The following is a 20,275-nucleotide window of genomic DNA, read 5'->3' on the forward strand; positions in this document are numbered from 1 at the left end:
GGCGGAGTGATATTTACTCGTGTAGAAACATCGTGTAAGATTTTTTGCGAAACGTTATAAAGTGCGAAAAGTATCACTTCGCAACCCACTTAAAATAAGCGGAGGGCTATCTTTGTCAAAGTAGTTCTACTCGGAGTCCATTGCACTCTGTTGCCACAGAATGGCATGGTGTTAGCATGCTAATCGTTAGCTTCCGTGAACTCTGACATAAATACAAAATAATACGCTTGTTCTATTACTTTCTTAACTAATTCTAAAGCATACACTAAGAACTTTGTAATTTTTTAGCATAACAGTCGTAAGGGTATACATCATAAATTGTTCTTATCGTAAAACAGGTCGTTTTTTTTAGCTAGGACCTGGCTGTGCACGATGCTAATGTGATCATAATATACTGACATTTATAGATATCTATTCCTCCGTTTTAAATAGTAGTATTTAAATTTGAGAGACGTATATGTTTATTTAGCAAGCAAAATCTATAAATATACAGGTTTATTTAGGTTTCTTCAGCAGACAATGGTGATCAGTCAAACTAACCATAAATACAAGAATGTGACATTGTTGTGGTTTTAACATTTGTGCTTTAAGTAAAAACATTTTTTGATTATACATTTAGTGTACTTATTAAGAGTTTTTGTCGTGTTGTTGCAGAAACCCACACCTTAAGTCCTATCAGTTTAGGAAAAATAATAGTTATTAAACTAATAACACATGCAAATGTTAATATTTCATTGTTAACATTTTTAGGCTACGTTTAAAATAGTATTTTGAAGAAATCTATTTCATGTTTCTATCTTGTTGTACTTTATTTTGGAATCTGGACAGTATTAGCATCATGCTAACAATTGTGAGCCTTTTGTTTTCAACTAATATTTAGTCAGTGGTAATGTCTATTGGCAAAATATATGCTAGATTTAGTCATTTTTACTAGAAAGAAAAAAATCAATGTGTGTTACTTATGGATCAAACAACAGATGACTTTTTACTTTAATTTGCTATTTACGTTTTTGGCCTTCATTTATAGTTGATACTATATGAATTGATTTTTTTGGTAGGATTTAAGCCAATGTATGTCCATATTATAACATCTATTGCTTTAAAACCTGCCTTTAATTAGATATTTACAAAGTAGGCTCACTTTGTTGGCAAAAGGAAGCTGAGAGACAGGATCAGAGGAGGATAAAGGATTATGGAAAAGCTAAGGTTTATGGATGTAACTTAGTAAAGACCATAAAGGCAGTTAGTGTAAGTGAAAAACATCTGAAAACATCAGCAATCCATTGAAAGAAAACAAGAAAATTTAATTGTATGTTTATTTAATTGAAAACCTTAAAGCTTTAAATGATTTAAATGTTGCCAAAATTCCAAGTTTTAATGTAAAAAAAAAAACCCGCACATGTTAAATTAATTCTTCCACGAAAAACGAAGAAATGAGGAAAAAACACCATCGTTAACATTTTAAAACAAGTCCCAGAAGAACTGCTCGGTTCGTCCCTCCCACTTTACAACGCACGACGTGATGACGTCACCAAACCAGGAAAAGACTTTCAGTGTTGTCACAACAGCTCAGTCCTCCTCATAGCACCCCAGAAAATCCCTCAAACGGAGCGACACAGACTCTTGGAGGCTGCTGCTGTTTTTTTTCTTCCTGGTTGATTCGTTTTCACGGTTGTTGTGCGTCAGCGAGGCCATCATGAACGTGACGCTCGCGGTGAAGCAGTACATCTCGAAAATGATCGAGAGCAGCGGGCCCGGAATGAAGGTGCTGCTCATGGACAAAGAGACGGTGGGACAATCAATGACACTTTTACTCCTGTCGTTCTGTCATATTATACTGTTGCCTCACGTGACTATTGTCCTCCTGCTTCCTGTGAGATGTTGTCACTCCTTTGTTTCACTTGGTATTTGTTCTCTTATGCTAACACAGGAGTTAGTGTACAGTTTTAATGATAAACTTAAACAAAAGTAAATAAATGTAAACGTTAATGGCTTTGTTTTTCAAATGAGTCATGTTTGTAAATAAGAGCATTCCAGATCCAGACCGCAGCATCCTCTCCATGCTGAAATTCCCTCCAGTCAGGCACCGGACGGTCAACAGCTGACCATACTGGAGATGAAAACAAGATTTAACAGCAACTGGAACCACATAAAAGCCACATATTTAGCTCTGTTGCTCGTCTCACTAAATGCATATTTCTTTTTATTTTTATTTTTTGGCTATGACATGCAGTTTGAACTGAATCTACCCGTGTTGTGTGTCAGACCAGTATAGTCAGTGTGGTGTACACGCAGTCCGAGATCCTGCAGAAGGAAGTTTACTTGTTCGAGCGGATCGACTCTCAGAGCAGAGACAGCATGAAGCACCTGAAGGCCATTTGCTTCCTCCGTCCCACTAAGGTACAAAACCAGCAGACAGTTTGTTGTTTTTTGTGGAAAGTGTCTTAACGTTCTGTCCTGTTCTGTGTGCAGGAGAACGTTCAGCATCTAATCCAGGAGCTGAGGAGGCCCAAATACAGCATCTACTTCATCTGTGTGTTAAATGTTTATCTGTTGAGAGTTCAGGCAGTCAGTTATTTTCTTTTGCTTCCAGAATAAAAAAAAAATATTAAAGCAAAAAACTCAAAATAACTAAAAATGACTTGACGCAAGAAACAAATGATTAAAAAAGATTAGATGTATGCAAAATGAAATAAGACTCCTCACTAAGCTCCTATTTTCTTGTGTTTCAGACTTCAGTAACGTGATCAGTAAGAGTGAGATCAAAGTTCTGGCTGAGGCGGATGAACAGGAGGTGGTGGCTGAGGTCCAGGTGAGCGTCGGCTCCTACTTGGTGTTTTAAATCTTCAATTTATTGGACATATTTCTCCCCTCATTACAATCCATCTGTACGTTTCAATAACTGGAAATAACCCTTTATTTGGTGTCTTAGCTGTTATTGACTGTGTAACAAAAGTAACTATTAAGTGGCAACAAATCCTTTTAAAGACCTACTCTGATGAAAATCATGTTTGTGGTGCTTTAATCACGTTCTTGTTGCATTTTTCTGATGACGGAGGACACAAATTAAGAAAATTAAGATTAAAATGGCATTTTTTAAGTATTTCTTTAGTCTAATTGTTGTGAATCGGGAGCAAAAGAAAGAAAAAGATCATAAATGCTACTTAGAAAACACGCTGGGCGAGCCACATACACAAACTAATGGTCAAATAATTCCATGTATGTCTTCATTTTTCTTGTCCGAGCTGGAAACTCCAAACGGTACGGCTGAATAGCTCCGATATCGCTCGCCGTTGTTGCTACAGTGTTAAACTGGGGTGTGAGGGGCTGTAAGCTAGCAGGACAACATGTAAACAGGTGGATGATGGCTCCGCCCACAACTCGGAGGCGAATTTCACCACAGGAAACACTTTTGAAATGCATGAGAACCAGAGTGGGACTTTAAAAGATTAGAATACCACAGTTACTACATCAAATTGCCCGTAAAAAAAACTTCTGTTCTATAACAAACACCAGAAATGATGACAGTCTGGAACAACATCAGTGGATGCATTAATACGCTTCTAACTCATTTGTTTATCATAAACACACTTGGAACAATCTTATTTTTTTTTACATCAAAGTTTTTATAAAAATTCTGCATCTCAGTGTTTTAGGTTGTATTTCTGCAGCTCAGAAAGAATCTTAAAGTTCAGATCCAGGAAGATCTTTTTGTGTTTTTCCAGGAGTTTTATGGAGATTTCATCGCTGTGAACCCTCACCTGTTCTCCCTCAACCTGCAGGGAGTCGCTAGAGTAAGCTTTCCTTTTTTTAGCTGCTTGGCCTCACATGACAGATTTGGTTTGCTAAATGAGGATAAAAGTGCATCTCTTTGTTCGTTCGTCAGGGGCGGAGCTGGGAACCCTCCATGTTGAGTCGCTGCACTCAGGGTCTGACATCCGTTCTTCTGGCTCTGAAGAAATGTCCAATGATCCGCTACCAGCTGTCCTCAGACATGTCCAAACGCCTCGCGGAAAGTGTCAAGGTTTACAGAGAAATGACAGCCCATTACCCCACATTCTCACCAAAATGACATTATAATCGGAAGTTTTCAAATCATTTTTAGAAAGAAGTCTTAAAAAGCGGAACTTTAGCCTTCATACTTTGCTGTTTTTCACTAGTAATTGTTCAATAAAGGAAAAATTCAATACTTAAATATTTATAAAAAAAGTACTTTGGATTGTTCTTCATTTAAATAATGTTAAAAAATAAAATTTATAAATAAAAAAAGTTGATTTAGTTTTAGTTTGATGATTCTCTAAGCAGCAACAGTTTGTCACATAGAGCTACTAACCATCATTTAATAATAAAGTTTATTAAACACATGCAAACGAAAATTCTCTGAAGGAAATTCTAAAGGAAGATTTGGAATGCATGAAGCAAAAAAAAATGTATTTCTTTCTTTTTGGTTCATCTTTTTTGACAACATCTGTCTGTTTTCAGCAAATCATCACCAAAGAATACGAACTTTTTGACTTCAGGAAGACGGAAGTTCCTCCTCTGCTTCTGATCCTAGACCGCAGCGATGACGCCATCACGCCGCTCCTGAACCAGGTGATGCACCGCCGGGACGTTTGTGGCTTAAGCTGCCATTCATTATTATTATTATTATTATTATTATTATTATTATTATTATTATTATTATTATTATTATTATTATTATTATTATTTATTTGGCCTGAGAAGTCGCAAAAATACATTATAACCTTAATAAAATATTTATAAGTTTGGTCTGCTTTTGGTCAAAAATAGAGCAATAAATTATTCCAAAAGTTCCCACAGGTTTTAGTTTGAGAAGCTTCAGCCTCAAAGAGGTGTTTGTGTGTGTTTCAGTGGACATATCAAGCAATGGTCCACGAGCTTCTGGGTCTGAATAATAACCGGATCGACCTGTCCAGAGTTCCAGGGATCAGCAAAGACCTGAAGGAGGTGGTGCTGTCTGCAGAGAACGACGAGTTCTACGCCAACGTGAGTCGCAGAACGGAGGAGGACTTTGATGCTTTCCTTACTGATTTTATTTTTGTTTCATTCAGAATGTTTGGATCTACCTCTGATATTCGTTTCTTGCAGTTGAAGACCCACTCCGTCATCTTTTGCTCTGTTTAATAAGCATTCCCTCACGATTATGCCGTATTTAACCAAAAATAAAAAAACCTGCGTCGTGTAGGACATAGTTTCTGCAGAGCAGCATTACAAATTCACCTCTGAGTTGTGGGCGTAACCGTTGGGGCTGAGCAGCCGCTCACCGTCTTTCCGCCACACATTTGTTTACATACTCTCCCGCTAGCTTACAGCCCCTCACACCTCCAGCCTAAAGTTGTGTTCAAATTCCTTCACTAAACACTACATAGTGCACTATATAGGGCGTTCGCCATTTTGAAGTGCTGTCCGAATCTACAATACAGTGCGCTAGAAATTTCCCAGAAGTCTCTGCGAAAAACCACAAGCATCGATGCTCGGCGAATAAAGACCACAATGCATTGCATCGGGACAATTTTTGCCAAAGAAATGCATTTAAATGTAGTTTTTTAATAAACAGACGCCAACTATTATTAACAGACACGTCTGTTAATAATATAGTTTATCAATATTTTTATCTTCAGAAGATGGTGGACCCATAAATAATTGTCGCACTACACTCATATCTAGTAGATCAATTTTAGATTTGTTAAATTGATGATGTCATATCAAAAAAGGAAATAGTAGTGAGCATGGTGTCTGAATTGCTTTTGAAATCCAGGGCACTACATAGTGCCGCACTATATAGTTTTTTAGTAGTTAGGGGTTAGGGCGGGAATTCAGACATAGCCTAGGATTAACAGTACAACAAAAATGGCGAGCAATATAGGAGCTCTCCATCTGCACAGCTTTGAGCCAGATTCCAGCTCAGACGAAGAAAATGACGACGTTAAAGGATCCGTCTGTCTGCAAGTGGATGCATCAGAATAATCACAGAAGGGAGACTCCGCCCCGCCCCGCCCCGCCCATGGCAGCGGCTTCATTACAAAGCCGAGCTTTTTCGTATCGTGTTTTTATCCGCTTCTGATTTAGCACCATTGGAATAAAGAAATCTCCGAAATGCAGTTTTAATCTTAAAATATTTTATGCATGTCTTCCATTATGAGAAAAATGACCCAGGAAGATGTTTGAAACACCAGTGTCATGGGAGTGGGCCTTTGAAGAAACTGCAAATGTTTGTAAACATATTTTGATGATAAAATGTCGTCTTTCCTTCTGGGCAATAGAACCTGTACCTGAACTTTGGAGAGATCGGCACGAACATCAAGAACCTGATGGAGGATTTCCAGAAGAAGAGACCCAAAGGTCAGGAGAAGCTGGAGTCCATCAGTGACATGAAGGTCTGACTCCGTCTGATTCCGCCTTCCTTTTTAAAAAGGATTTAATTTGTCCTAATAACCCTGCGCAATGTTTTTTTTTTTTTTGCAGGCTTTTGTCGATAACTACCCCCAGTTCAAGAAGATGTCCGGAACCGTGTCCAAACACGTGACAGTGGTTGGGGAGCTGTCCCGGTTGGTGTCAGAGCGGAAGCTGATGGAGGTGTCGGAGGTGGAGCAGGAGCTGGCGTGTCAGAACGACCACTCCAACGCTCAGCAGGTAGTCATCTGTTTTCCATGTCCTCGATTTAAATTTGATGTGAACGTTTTCTTCGAAATGCGTCTTTTTTAGCAGGTTTATGATGAAAGAATAAAGAAATGTCGTCTTTCAGGTTGTCCGGAGGCTGCTGCAGAATCCTCGCATCTCGGAGCTGGACGCCGTTCGTCTCGTCATGCTCTACGCTTTAAGATACGAGCGCCACAGCAGCAGCATCCTCCCATCCCTGATGGAAGACCTGAACAGGAGGGGCGTGTCTGAGCGACACCGCAGGGTGATGCTTCCTCACCCAACTCCTCATCTTCACCGCAGTTTTAGCTTCCATGTTCACATCGGAAACTAGTCTGCATTAATAGAACGAACGCTCGGTTATGCGGTGCATTGGGGGAACCAAGTTCAGCATGCAGTTTCGGTGTCGTGCCTCTAGGGGGCAGTGAAGCTGACAGGTTTCTGCTCGCCTCTCACAGATGGTGCAGGCTGTGGTGGAGTATGGCGGCAAGAGAATCAGAGGAAGTGACCTCATCACGCCGACAGACGCTGTCTCCATCACTAAACAATTTTTTAAAGGACTTAAGGTACAACTCTATTATGTCTGAATTCCCTCACTACCCCTAAAAGACTGTATCGTTTAGTATATTTTAACGCAATTCAAGCACATACTCACTACTTTTTTTTGTAAAACAAACATTTTACAAAGACTAAATATGAATTCACTGTGTCCTTAAGATGAAAACTTATAAAAAATATTTAAATATAGTCCACTAAGTAGGGACTTTGTGGCTTGTGGGTAATTATAGCCAAATTAAAAATATAGTACAACTTAAAGCAGGAAGAAGTGTCCTCTCACTTATTTTTTAGTGTTTCCAAGCTACAAAACTGTTTCAAAACGCAAAAATATCAGAAACCATCTTTAATTGTTAATTAAGCAAAACAATGTTTGTAAAATTTGGTGTTTTTCTCCCCAGTTTGGTCAAAAAAGTCATTTAAAAATATTTTTATCATATTTTTGTTGTTAGATGATCCTAATAGTTTTTGTTAATAACAAATAGAGATACCTCTGCGTCTAGATATGCATATATATGAATGGAAAATTATTTATTTTTTAAATGCCAGTGAGAAATTCAATCAAATCGAACTGAAGAAACAAAACATCAGGTGAGGAAGCAGGAACATCACAAACCTGCCTAACCCCGTCTTAGAAAACCACCAGAAACAAGGAGAAAGAAAATAACAGTCGAAAAGAGTCATATTTGAATCAAAATGTGAAATATACCATTTTTATTTAAGTGTTTTTTGCATACAAACACCAAAGTCAAAACAACATGACAAGTTAGAAGAAAAAGAAGATTATTCACTAGGATTTCTGCGGCTTTTACATCATTTTCAGCACCTAACAGGAAAAAATGAAACACGACGAAATAGATCTACCTGAAGATTGACAGAGAGTGCTGTTTTTTTAAAGTTTATAGGAACGTTTTCATTCTCCTGTCTAGAAGAACAGGTGAAAAACCGTCCAATTAGACTTTTGTTGTTGCTAGAACTCAGCTATTCTGACTACAATCTGATCGATGCACGCCTGGTTATAATGTGCAAACGTAGTGAGAGTGAAAACGATAAGAAATGTCCTCTAGGAGTTCCTGTACGTTTATCTGTAGGACGGTGATTTCAAAACATCTACAAGCTCGGCCTGACCCTTCACACAGTCAACTTAGCCGGATAACTAAAGGTCATCGCTGTATGTTTTAAAAAACGACTAACCAAATATGGAACTTGCGCTGGAGAAATTTCACTTACTAGAAATTATAGAAATAAAGTTTTACATGGAGATTAAAGTGGAGTTAAGCCAATTTGTTTGTTGATAAAACAAGGGGAAAAATGAGAACAGGGACTGTGGAAACCTTTAAGCATGGAGGTGGAGTGTTGATAATAGGGGCTTGTTTTTTAGGAGGAAAAATTCTTGTCAGTTTTAGGCCTCAAAGTCTGCCAATTTTGTCGTTTCAAACTTTAGCTCACCTCACGTTTTTACATTAATAACGTCCTGAAAGAGCACCCTCTAAAGCCCACTAAAGAATTGACAGAAAATTCAATTTTTTATTATTTAAGAGTAAATTTAAGCCCATTCATGAAAATTACAATCCACAAATTTTAATAATTTGATAGTAATTACTTAGATAGTATCGATGATGATATTTTTGGTGATTTGTTAGGTTTTGGTCACAACAATGTTAGTTTAAGATACAATAATATTGACAAAAACATCTTATTTACCCACTGGCTTTAATTTGATCCACACATTTTTACTGTGGTGTAACTGCATTATAAAGAATAAATTATCAAGAAATTTTGCATTCTTTTACACAGCAAATTGTCATTTGAAAATATGAATAACCGCAGTCGAGTTTTTCTCAGCGTACAGTTTAGAAAATTTGCTAAACATTTCCCGCCGAAAATGTCTGAGATTTCATGGAAGCAGTTGTTTAAAAAAAAGACCTTCTACTGCCCCTAGTGGAAGGATGTTGAACTACAGGGCAGAAAACACGGACTCAGTTATATACAATGTGTTTTTTAGGCAAAGTTTGGATCATGCTAATGAGATAGGATTCTCCAAAATAGGATATGAATGTATGTATGTATGTATGAATGAGTCTATGCAACCAGACCGTCACATGAAAGCTGTCACTGCTAAAGATATTTATAGATATTAGTTAGTAAAAGTTAATTTTAGATTGAAAACAGGAAGTTCCTTTTTCGAAATAAAACATCAACCGAGTTTTGTCCCTTTATGAGACTCTAATATCCAGCTTTATTGTAAAAAGGTTTCAGGGGTGGAGTTATTTGGTCCGTGTTGTGTGTTTTTAGGGGGTTGAGAACGTCTACACTCAGCATCAACCTCTTCTCCATGACACGCTGGATCAGCTGATCAAAGGTCGACTCAAAGACAGTCAGTTTCCTTACCTGGGAGCCAGCAGCCTCAGGGACAGGTAACACACACCTGAGGGTGGAAGAACTCACACCTTTCGGGGGGTTTTTTTGTTTTGTTTTTTTTAACTAAAATGCCACTCTGTGTCCTCGTGGTGGAGTGTCTGCGTTGAAACTGGGAGTTTTAACTTTGGCCTTTTTTTGGCCAAGTTTGTAAAATGTGAGTGGGGAGCTGCAGACACAGCTGCACTCTGAAACCATTTGGTGGTTTATCCCCCAATTTAACCCCTCAATGGTGAGTGTCAAGCAGGGCTCCCATTTTTAAGAGCCTTTGGATTGACTTGTCCGGGATTTGAACGCACAACCTTCCAGTTTCTGAGCGGACACTCTACCACAAAGCCACTAAGCTAGTCAAATTTTGACAATTGTAGTTTATTCTAATGGAAGATGTCGCTGTTTTGTGTCTTATTTTTTTAAGTTTGCATCTCGCAGTTTTGGCAAAGATTTCCAGTCGCGTTTGCAGGCGACTCTGAAAAAACGGCGTGTAAAGTTAAAGGTCATGCTTCTCTAAGCTTGTTAGAGTAAATTATATTCATAAATATGTGAAAACATATGATATAACATATATCATATCATATGATATATCAAATAACATATAAAGAAATATTTGTTATTTTCGCAGCTCATTTTCTTAGCCTGGAAGTAAGACAACTCAATCTCTGAGGCTCCGCCTTTTCTCTCCTTGTGGGTCCCGCCCACTTCATGACGTCAACCTCGGCCTGAGCTCTGTGTCTGCATTTTGCCCACAAAAACAAATAAACGTCCAGACTTTTGCAATATGGATATTGTGCTCATAAACTGAAAGCCGATCACCGCTACCTCAATGAGAAAGTGGGTGTTATGCTGGGGGCGGGGCTTCCAGACACTTCCTGGAAGGGGCTGTTCCTCACTTTGTGATGTCACAATGTGAGGACCCACTCACGGGTTGGGAGTGGCTGCTGCTCAAAGAGCAGGTTTTTTAGAAGAATACTCAGAAATGTGTGAATGGATTAAAATTTCGAATCAGCATTAGAACTCAGTGGAAAAAGTTGATTTTTTTTTTTTCTTCATGGCTCTTTAAAGCACCAACATTTGTGTTTTGTGTTCCAGGCCACAAGACATCATGGTGTTTATAATCGGTGGAGCCACGTATGAAGAAGCTCTGACTGTTTACAACCTAAACCGCAACACCCCCGGCGTCCGCATCGTCCTGGGAGGAAGTACCATCCAGAACACGAAGAGGTGTCAGACCGCCACGCTGAGCACACATTCTTCATCTCCTCAGTAACCCCTTCTGGTTACAACAAACCTCCTTCCATTGATTTGATTTAATGATCACATTTGATATAATAAAAAAGAAAAATTGGCTTGAGTTTGACTGGAGAAGCCATCCAAAGGGCAACAACCTTGTTGGCGTCTGTTAATCATCCACTCAGAGTTTGTCTGCTGCCAACAGGAAATGGGGCGTTTTACACAAACGTATGTGTTTTTTGTAATGCACCGTGTGTTTGTTCACTTTATCCTTTAACATTTGACGTGCTTACGGCCTTGGAACGCTATAGGATCGTGGGTTTTCTAGCAGCAGCTAAATAGAAACATTATTGGAGTTGTTGGTTAATTAGTGACTCAAAAAATAAGTTTTTTTGTTTAAACATAAATTCTCTCTTTCCTTTTGTTCTCATTCAGCTTTCTGGAGGAGGTGATGTTGGCGACGGGTCAGAGCAGTGGTAGCGACAGATCACAGGTGGCCGGTCGCCATAGCAACAGGCGCTAAACAGCGCCCCCCACCCCAGTTTCCTCTACATCCATTTCTCCTGCGTTGGACGCTCAGCCTGGCTCCCTCCGCCCGCCTTCATGCGTGTGAACGGTCGGGCATCGCTGTGATGCATCCGGACCGCATCCGCTGACCCCGTTTCCGTGTTGTTTAACCGACTGGAATGTTTGGAACACCGGTGCACATAACAATACGACACTCAAACTAAAAAAAACCCTGATGGCAAAAACTATATAAGGCCTAGAATGTGGTATTGGTGCCGCACAATGTTGTTGATTTGATTGGTGGAAAGCGGTGTAATGGCTTCTATTGATTTTACTCATCATAGAGATAACAGACGTGTTGAAGCCCATGAAACCAAACATTCCACAGCACCTTTGGTCAAATCGGATCCCCTCTTTGTCCAGGTCTGGAGTTTGTAACTTGTGTTTTTGACCCGTAACAAGAACGTTTGTTGTTTTTATTTGGATCTGTAGGTTTCTGTAAGTGAATGACTGAACGTCAAATAAATATTACAAGTCAAAAAACAAAGCAAGAGATTTTACTTTGTTGTTCTTTTAAGCCTATTTATACTTAAAAAAAGCAATTAAGCGATGGCATAATTCAAAACAGGCTCATTGTTTTCACATAAACATCAGGTAAAAATTAAATTAAAATTTTTTTATGCTTTCGAACAATTCCCTCAAAGTTATCAGCGCAAAAAGGCTGCACATCATGTCTTTGTTATTTAAAATAAAATAAAAACTCAATTTAGAGGTGAACTAAATGTTTTTAATGTAAAGAAATTGTGCAAACTCTAATTTTTGCATAAATTAAAGGGAAAAAACATGTTTAAACATCACACATAACAAAAATGTTGCTTTGGTTTTTTGTGTGACAAAAGTTAAATGTTTACATTGAAAAGTTATTAAACATCCCTGTTTTTTTATTGTGTCTTTCAGGACAAATCTTTAGTTTTTTCTTTAATAAATATAGGTTTCTATAAGTTTGAAATTAGATTTTTTAAGATGATTTTTTTTCCAAAAAAGTAGCAAAAATGCAGACATTTATGACTGATGATCCGCCTCTCCTGCAACCACTTTCAGAGTGTTTGTTCTACATTCTAATTTACATTTTTTTGCTGTTGTCAGCAGGTTTTTCCCAGTTTGTCAGCATTTGCACTGGCTATAGGTCTGTTTGCCTTTCGCATGTTTACCTTGTGTTCTCTTTGAAAACTCAAAAACACCAAACTGACCAAAAATGGAGGTCAAACAACATCAAAAACTAGAGCATAAAAGGCTCATCTAGATTTTATGAGCACACGTTCATACAAAAAAGATGCTGAATAATAAGAATGAAATATGTATTTTTGACCAAAAAAAGGTAAAAACACGGCAATAGAAACAAAAGACGATGAAAAAAACTTGTAAATATGAAAAACATTAAGAAGAGACAAGAATATATAAAAACAGAAAAAACCTCACCTTAACCCTTGTGCTATCTTAGATGACCCCACCCTTACATTGACGTGTTCTCCCTACCATGACAAAGGTGGATAAAAAGATTTCATGTAATCCATGGACACCAGTGAAGATCACAAATCATTGAAGAAAAAAGGTTCAGAGCACTGTCTAGTGGGTCTAGATGACCCACCTCCCAACGTTAAAGTGCCTAGGATAGCACAAGGGTCACGGAGCTAGATTCAGTGTTTTAAGGCGGTCTGGAGTCTTCTGTCTTTGACCTTGGTCTGCTTTTTCAGTCGGGTCTTTCTTTTTCCATTGTGTAAATTATCTTAACGCCCCACTCCGATCATCTTGTGAGCTATTTTCAAAGCCTTCCCAGAGGTCTTTTACTGAGGATTTTGCTGTTTTGAGACTAAATTAAAAAAAACTGGTGTTTTCTGGGACATAGTTTCTGCAGAGCGACAAGAGTTCATCCAAAATTCGCCTCTGAGTTGTGGCATGGAGTAAACATTAGGAACAAAAACAATCCTTCAGAAATCCTGAGGAAGACTAATAATAAATGAATTATTCACAGAAAATAAAACAGGAAAAATGTTTTTGAAGAAGAAAAGAAAGCAATAAAATGAATGAAGGAAAGGACAACAAAACCTTGAAGAAATAAACTAGACACAAACCATCAAACCAAAAACATATATTCATACTCTGAGTTCTGAAGTTCTCCCATGATGTCCAGGGTCCGGTATTGATGAGGCAACAGTCCGAAGGGATGCCAGTTAATTGTTACACACAACAGCAAACAGAATCTTTGACCCGGCCTCCATCGTCCAGCGTTTCACGAGCAGCATCTCTCCAAATCTCTCTGGCTGCCAAACTGAAGCAGGCTCTGCTGATCCAGAATGCCGCTTCTGTTCCGGGACGCCGCTTTGCTTCTGGTTCTGCTCGGCTGCTGCCCAGCTTCTGCTGCAGACGACTGTGACCTGCCGCTGAAGGTGGAGAGACACGACCTGCACCAGGTGGGGATCAGATGAAGATTGGACACAGAAAAGGAGCGGCCAAGCTTCTTAAGGAGGAGGTTTTTTTTTGTTTTTTCATGTTGGAGAAGGTTCCCTTTTCCATTTTTTTTTTTTTTTTTGCTGTTTCTCCTCACAGCTGTCAGATGTTCGTTGGGTTCTGGTGGAGGCCTTCACTGACTACCCTGCAGGCCAGAATATACTCAGGAGTGCCGGCAGCTCCACGGTGGAGATGAAGCACAACGGCGACAACAGAACCTTCCTCATCACTGAGGCTATCAGAGCGTGAGTTCAGGAAGAAGAAGGTCCGGCTGAAGTCTGGCAGCGCCTTCAACTAGGGCTGGTTTTCTTTCTGCAGAAACGGAACATGCATTTTCTTCCGATTCAACATGTCGATTCCCGACCCCGACACGTCCAACCACAGCTTACATCTGGTCAGTGCAGGTAAGAAGTGGCCCACTGTCAACAAACGGTTGGTTTTCTTTCTCTGAAAGGCCGAGCTGACAGATTGGTCTCTCTGACAAAAAAACAACGCCTTCATAGGGACCAGAGGAAGAGAAAAAAAGCTCTTTTGTTTTATTGATGTCAGTATTGTTGAGGGTTTATTTGTCATATGCAAGATCAATACAAGGTCAACGATGCTATGAACTGCTTAGGATGAGAAGAACTGTTTGACAAGCTAAAACAGAGATACTTGCAGAATGCTGTAGTAGTACCTTACAGATAGAAAAGTACACAAATAATATAGAATAAGAAGGTACAAAAATACCAAGGACCAGGCAGGGTTAAATGAGTTTCATGGCTGTTGCACATCTGACAGTAGTGTAGACAGGGAATGACATACAGTACGTAGGACCTTCAGACCTGAGTCACAAGCCCCCGTGCAGCTACTGTGGGTTTTTTGGTAGTGCAGGAGCTCCCGCTTCAGTGAAAATTGTGTTTTTGTAGCATTTTTCTGACAATGGATGACATAAACATAAAGAAAATGAAAACTTTATTCCTGAGTAGTTTCTTTTATTCAAATTGTTGTGAATCAGGACCAGACGAAAGAATGCTGCTTAATAAAGGTTGTAGCGGTGACGTACGCTACAATCGACGGAGCTTCCTGCTCCGCTCCGTTCTGATGCATCCACCTGCAGACAAATAGATCCAAGAACGTCTTTGTTTTCCTCGTCTGAGCTGGAATCTGCATCTAAACTTTACGCCTGGACAGCTGCAATAATGCTCGCCATTTTTGTTGCACCGCCAATGTTGTGAGGATGGGGTTGTGAGGGACTGTAAACTAGCGAGAAGGAGCGTAAACAAAAGGATGATGGGAAATGAGGGGAGGCTTACCAATGGTGTCCTAGAAAACGACACAAGTTCTTTATTTTTGTGTTAAAAATGACATTATCATAATTAAAGAGACCACTGGGAACGTTCACCCTTGAGGCTCAATCAGCCATTTCAAAGGTGGTGGCGAAAATGGAGAATCCCCTCTTTGTGTGTGAGGTAATTGTAAGGATAATGGAAGTTACACACACTTATGACGTATGGCGTGATGCTGTTGTACAGTGATGCAAGTCTTTAGACAGGTGCGCGTACTGACTCCTTACTTTTAGCATGCATATGCTGCAGGTGATACATGAGCGCCCGTAGTACACCTGTAAGATACGCTGATTGTCAAATTTTCCCATTTTGAACACCCAGGCTGCGTGCAAGGATTGCCCAAGGGGCACACACTTATTACGTGGAGTTTGGGGGAATGAAATATCTGTACAACACACATGCATCTCACTTACTTCACCTTTACTACCCTTGCGTGTTGTAGATGTGTTCGCTGCGACCTGTTGCTCGCAGCATGCCTGTGGAAAAAGATGCGCACGAAGATTTTCTCTGTACTGGATCTCTGAGCAGTGTACAACAGGAGTCCCCAAACTACGGCCCGCGGGCCGGACCCGGCCCGCCGGAACAATACCAGAGAGAGGCCCTTTTTTTCTTTTTACAGCATTATTATTATTATTATATTATTCATATTTTTTTATAGCCTGGCCATGTGATCGAGACTCATGGAAGCATGGAAAGCGGAATCCTCACATCAGTAAAGTTAATATGAATTGACAAGGTTGCTACTGCAACCTCACTTTGCCCCAGTCATGGAACTTTAACGTGACCCCCCCCCCACCCCCCGCCCCTGTCAAAACAGAATAATGACAAAGGTAAGGGAAACATTGATCAGAGAGAACAAACGGTGGTTTCTACTAGGCTAGCCTCCAGAAAACCTCTAAAACTGGATTATAAGGAAAGAACACAAAAACCTAAAGAGACTGTTCATATGAATCATTTAAGAGATTCTGCTCTTACAACTGAAGTTGAACATTTACCTAAGATTGTGAATGGACAACAGAAGCCTTATTTCTGTGAACAACCCACAAAGATTTATTTGGTTATTATTGATTTTCTAAAATCTAAAATACTATTACTTTATATTTTCATGACTTTTTATGTAAAGAACCCAGAGAGGGTTATTTGTATTTTACTGATTTCATAAAGAGTCTTATTATGTATTTGCTGATTATTATATGTAAATATATATTTTTGGTGAAGAACCCAGAGAGGAGTATTTGATATCATATTGGGTTATTACTGTTTGGTTATGTGTGGCTTTCAGTTTACATTCAGGCCCCCCTGCGACTGTTACAGTTTTTTCAGTTTCAAACTGACCCTGGCCCCCGATCAGAGAATGGAAAAGTCAGGTGGCCCTCGCTGGAAAAGGTTTGGGGACCCCTGGTCTACAACCTTGACATTTCGTGCGGGCTGTCTGCATGTCCCGTACAGGTTTAGCCATTTTACGCTGCAGACAATCTGTATTCACCTGTGAGGACAGTTGCTACTACGGCATCAGTAGTTGTGCACAAGTATTATGAAGTTTCGGGATTACTGAAGGTACTATCGTGAGTTCAATTGTCTGAAAGCTTTTTGTATGCGCAGGCAAGTTCCCGCAGACGGTAGCAGGTGGAAGTGTCCAAGTACTGGATGACCCTGGTCCTTTGTGATGCGGCATGGCTCGTGCAAACCCCTATTGTGGCTGTTCGTTGTCATTATCCTGCAGGAGTGAAAGAGGTGGACGGCGAGGTGTCTCCCTATGACGACCAGGGCCGGGCCCACATGTACCAGTTCATCCCAGGCAGCCTGGTCACCCTCTACAACCTTGTCTTCCAGGGAAGGCCGGCCAGAACACTGCTCATGTACAGTAAGACAACAGAAACACAGCAAGCTTGACACTTTTTACGACGGAACAGGGTCAAAAACCCACCAAAAACACATGTGAAAGCCAGGAACTTTTGACAAGACAAGACAAATGTTGACTGAGTGAGTGTGTGACACCCATTGAAATGGTTTCTTTCCACCTCCAACCAAATTAAATCCTTTTATTTATTTATCTTTTTGCACTATTGACGCCGCCATGTTGACGACGTCAGTAGGCAGCGATTGGTCTGAGTTTCTATGGCAACCACTCTAACCAATCTGGAGTGAGCTTGTTGGAAGGCCACACCCGTACTATCACTTGAAAGATACATGAAATCTGTCAATCAAACGTTTTGATTGTATTGATTGGGGGGCAGCAGGCTCCGCCTACTTTCATTTAGGCATCTAGAACTCCAGAGATCAAGCAGTAAAGAGAAGAAAATGTGAAAAAGAACATTCTGGGTTCAAGGTGATGGGGAAAAACATAAAGTAAAACAAATTAAGGCTCTTGAAAATCTCTCATTCTATACACTAAATATACATAGACAGAAAAAAGAAATACCAGGACCAGAAAAGCAGTATTGTAGTGAATGTTTGATGGTGTCGAAGGACTTTTTCAGGGCTGTATCTCACTTTGAGACAAAAATTGTAAACTGCAGAAACTCAGTTCTCAAAAAAATAAAAAAAAGAATTGCTGTTTTTTTTAAGTATTAAAAGTTCCAACTAAAATTATTCTCTACAAAATACTCACACAGTTGTCCCATATTGGGTTCATTCTTGATCTGATGTATGTGAGTCCATAAGTGCAACATGATGTGACATTTGGAGGATTTTATCAAAGAAGAAGGAGAAACTCACATGTGACATTTGTGTGACCCATTTGAACCCCAGTTTAGGTCTTTGCAACCTCACAAGACAAATTCAAGTAAATTCCAAGTAGAACATTTTTGATTTTTCTTGTTTACACAATTTCTTTATTACTTTGTTTGCAAACAAAGGGAAAGTTAAACCCTTTTACCTCAATCAGTACTTATCTTATGCAGGAATCCCTTTGTGTCATTGGTTTTTGCATTTATAATTAAATTCCTCCCCATTTTTAAAAATCAATCTGGTTTGTTGGTTTTTAATTCACATGCCTCAGTGCAATCTGTTTGCACCATTTTCTGTCATTGCTTTGCATATTTTAAATGTGTGTGCCATTCTGCTGAGCTGTAATTGAAGCCGAGCTTTTCCACGTTCCTCACAATTTTCATTTTTTTTAACCCAGGAAGGGAAGGGGAACACCAGGATATCGATGAGCTAAAGGCTGCTTCAAGTGAACACAGGAGGATAGCAGAGTGCCTAAAATTCAACGTCCCAGCCGACTTCCTCTACGATGGTAAAACAGGTCGGTGATGCTTTAACTTTTATGATACCGCCATGTTTTTTGCAAAGTTTTACGAAGCACGTACATTGAAAAAGTGGAAATATTTTTAAAAAGGTAGAAAAAATAAATATAAATTGTCCCCCATTCAACAAAAAGCTGCACAACTTTAAAGGAATCTTGCTTTTCATGCTGGATTTTTATTGCAATGTGTTAAGTGTGAAATATTTGAATAGTAAAAACATTACATTTTCACCTTGATTTGTTTATTTTGTAAATTTGACCTTAATTTGTCCTTTTTTTTTTCTTTTTCTCTGGAGGTAAAAATGTCCTAAAAGCTAAGTTGCTTGTGTGAGTTTGTGGCAGTTTATAACAAGCTTCTGGTGAAAGAAAAAAATTAATACAATTTGGAACGTCAGATTTGGGAGTTTATTTTAGTTTAAAAGGCTGATGGACGTCTGGGATGACCGGGCGCCTGTGGTGATCCGGGTCTTTGGTGACATGTAAGAGTGAAAAGGGGGGGGGGTCAGAGTTTGAAATCTTTTTTTTTCTGCAGAGACTTGCCCGGATGAGAGGAAAGGCCAGACGGATGACTGACACAACAAAATGTCCTTTTTGAACATAAACAAATGTATTTTATGATTAAGACATTAAAAAACATATATTGAACTAAAAATATTTGTTTGTTTTTTTGTAATAAAAGTTTGTTTTTTAAAAATAAGCTTTTTTTTCTTACAGTTGAGACATTTACTTAAGGTTTCTCTCTGTCTCTTTTGCAAATAAAACTCTTTAAGTGAACAAGCTTTTTCTCCTTCAATAAAAAGTAGATGATGACTCTGATTTATTCCTTGTAAACAAAAAAAATTAATTCCAAAACATACAAAAAGAGAATGTGTGCATCTATAAGTCATATATTTGCCACTAAAACACAGGCTGTGTTTAGGTTTTTTCATTACTGTCAAAATATAAGGTAATTTGATTTTTTTTTAAATTTGTTGATGATTTGACTGTTACGGTTTCAGTCACTTTGTGTTTTGTTCCTTGATTTCCTGTTTTATTTTGTAGTATTTCCTGTTTTGTTGTTGTTTCGAGTTTTACCTTGCCCCATCAGTCCTGAGTGTTTCCACCTGTGTCTTGTTGCCTTGTATGTATTTAAGTCCTGTCTTTCCCTTCCTCCTGTGCTGGTCCATATTGTATTCTTCCCCGGTTTTTCGAGCTGAGTGCTTTGTCTCGAGATTCTAGCCTGCCGTATGCAGTGGTTTTGTTTTTGTCTTTAGTTTATGTTATTAAACCCTATTCCCTGCCTCCTCCTGCCTCCTCTCCTCTCTGCGCCTGGGTACTCCCTATTCCCTCCGTAACATTGACAAAACTCAATTTAATATATTTCTATTTTCAAATTACCATTTAAAAAACGATATAAGTCTGGTTATAACCAGTTTTTACTATTGATTAGAGATGAGGAATTGTGTAATTGTCATAAAGCAAAATTGTAGATTTTTACATTCAAAAAGCTATATTTTGCTTTTTTGTTCTGTTTTATTTGAAAAATACAAAAATTTGTTTCAAAGAAAAATAAAACTTATAATTTTGTTAGTCTATATTGAATTTTTTTATTGGAGATCAGATCAATTGATTAATTATTGAAACACCAATATAAGTCTGCAAGACGGAAAAGTTTATAAAACATTTCTAAACACAGGAGTTAAATGTTATTTCTTATTGGGCCAAAAAAATTAACTTAAATTTCTGAATTAAACTGTAATTCATATTATTTTATGAAAATGTAATTTTGAATTTTTTTTATTTTTGCTGTAGTTATTTCATTTTCTGCCCACGTCGCTTCCCTTGA

The 20,275-nt window shown here is 38.8% G+C and overlaps 2 protein-coding genes across 2 annotated transcripts; both read left to right on the plus strand.

Annotated features, from left to right (window-relative positions):
* Window positions 1-92: 92 nt before the first annotated feature.
* On the plus strand, window positions 93-11,914 carry vps45 (vacuolar protein sorting 45 homolog). Its single transcript, XM_023959944.2, has 15 exons — window positions 93-1,789; window positions 2,266-2,400; window positions 2,473-2,533; window positions 2,733-2,812; window positions 3,726-3,794; window positions 3,887-4,024; window positions 4,483-4,593; window positions 4,873-5,007; window positions 6,285-6,398; window positions 6,487-6,654; window positions 6,767-6,925; window positions 7,119-7,226; window positions 9,511-9,632; window positions 10,720-10,851; window positions 11,296-11,914. The coding sequence occupies exons 1-15, from the start codon at window positions 1,697-1,699 to the stop codon at window positions 11,381-11,383; spliced, it is 1,713 nt and encodes a 570-aa protein (XP_023815712.1). The 5' UTR covers window positions 93-1,696; the 3' UTR covers window positions 11,384-11,914.
* Window positions 11,915-13,623: 1,709 nt separating this feature from the next.
* Window positions 13,624-19,102, plus strand: LOC101162536 (saxitoxin and tetrodotoxin-binding protein 1). Its single transcript, XM_023960208.2, has 6 exons — window positions 13,624-13,838; window positions 13,975-14,120; window positions 14,194-14,279; window positions 16,927-17,067; window positions 18,331-18,450; window positions 18,983-19,102. The coding sequence occupies exons 1-6, from the start codon at window positions 13,722-13,724 to the stop codon at window positions 19,021-19,023; spliced, it is 651 nt and encodes a 216-aa protein (XP_023815976.1). The 5' UTR covers window positions 13,624-13,721; the 3' UTR covers window positions 19,024-19,102.
* Window positions 19,103-20,275: the final 1,173 nt, after the last annotated feature.

The sequence above is a fragment of the Oryzias latipes genome, chromosome 11 (genome assembly GCF_053564925.1).
Source record: "Oryzias latipes strain Hd-rR chromosome 11, Olatipes_Hd-rR_3.1".
Classification (NCBI taxonomy): Eukaryota; Metazoa; Chordata; class Actinopteri; order Beloniformes; family Adrianichthyidae; genus Oryzias; species Oryzias latipes.

Bases quoted from the DNA above. Each gene is read 5' to 3' on its own strand.
- vps45 (XM_023959944.2), top strand. From the start codon at position 1,697: ATGAACGTGACGCTCGCGGTGAAGCAGTACATCTCGAAAATGATCGAG. The intron at 6,655-6,766 runs GTAGTCATCTGT...GTCGTCTTTCAG, and splicing joins ACCACTCCAACGCTCAGCAG to GTTGTCCGGAGGCTGCTGCA. The intron at 6,926-7,118 runs GTGATGCTTCCT...CGCCTCTCACAG, and splicing joins TGTCTGAGCGACACCGCAGG to ATGGTGCAGGCTGTGGTGGA.
- LOC101162536 (XM_023960208.2), top strand. From the start codon at position 13,722: ATGCCGCTTCTGTTCCGGGACGCCGCTTTGCTTCTGGTTCTGCTCGGC. The intron at 14,121-14,193 runs GTGAGTTCAGGA...TTCTTTCTGCAG, and splicing joins ATCACTGAGGCTATCAGAGC to AAACGGAACATGCATTTTCT. The intron at 14,280-16,926 runs GTAAGAAGTGGC...ATTATCCTGCAG, and splicing joins CTTACATCTGGTCAGTGCAG to GAGTGAAAGAGGTGGACGGC.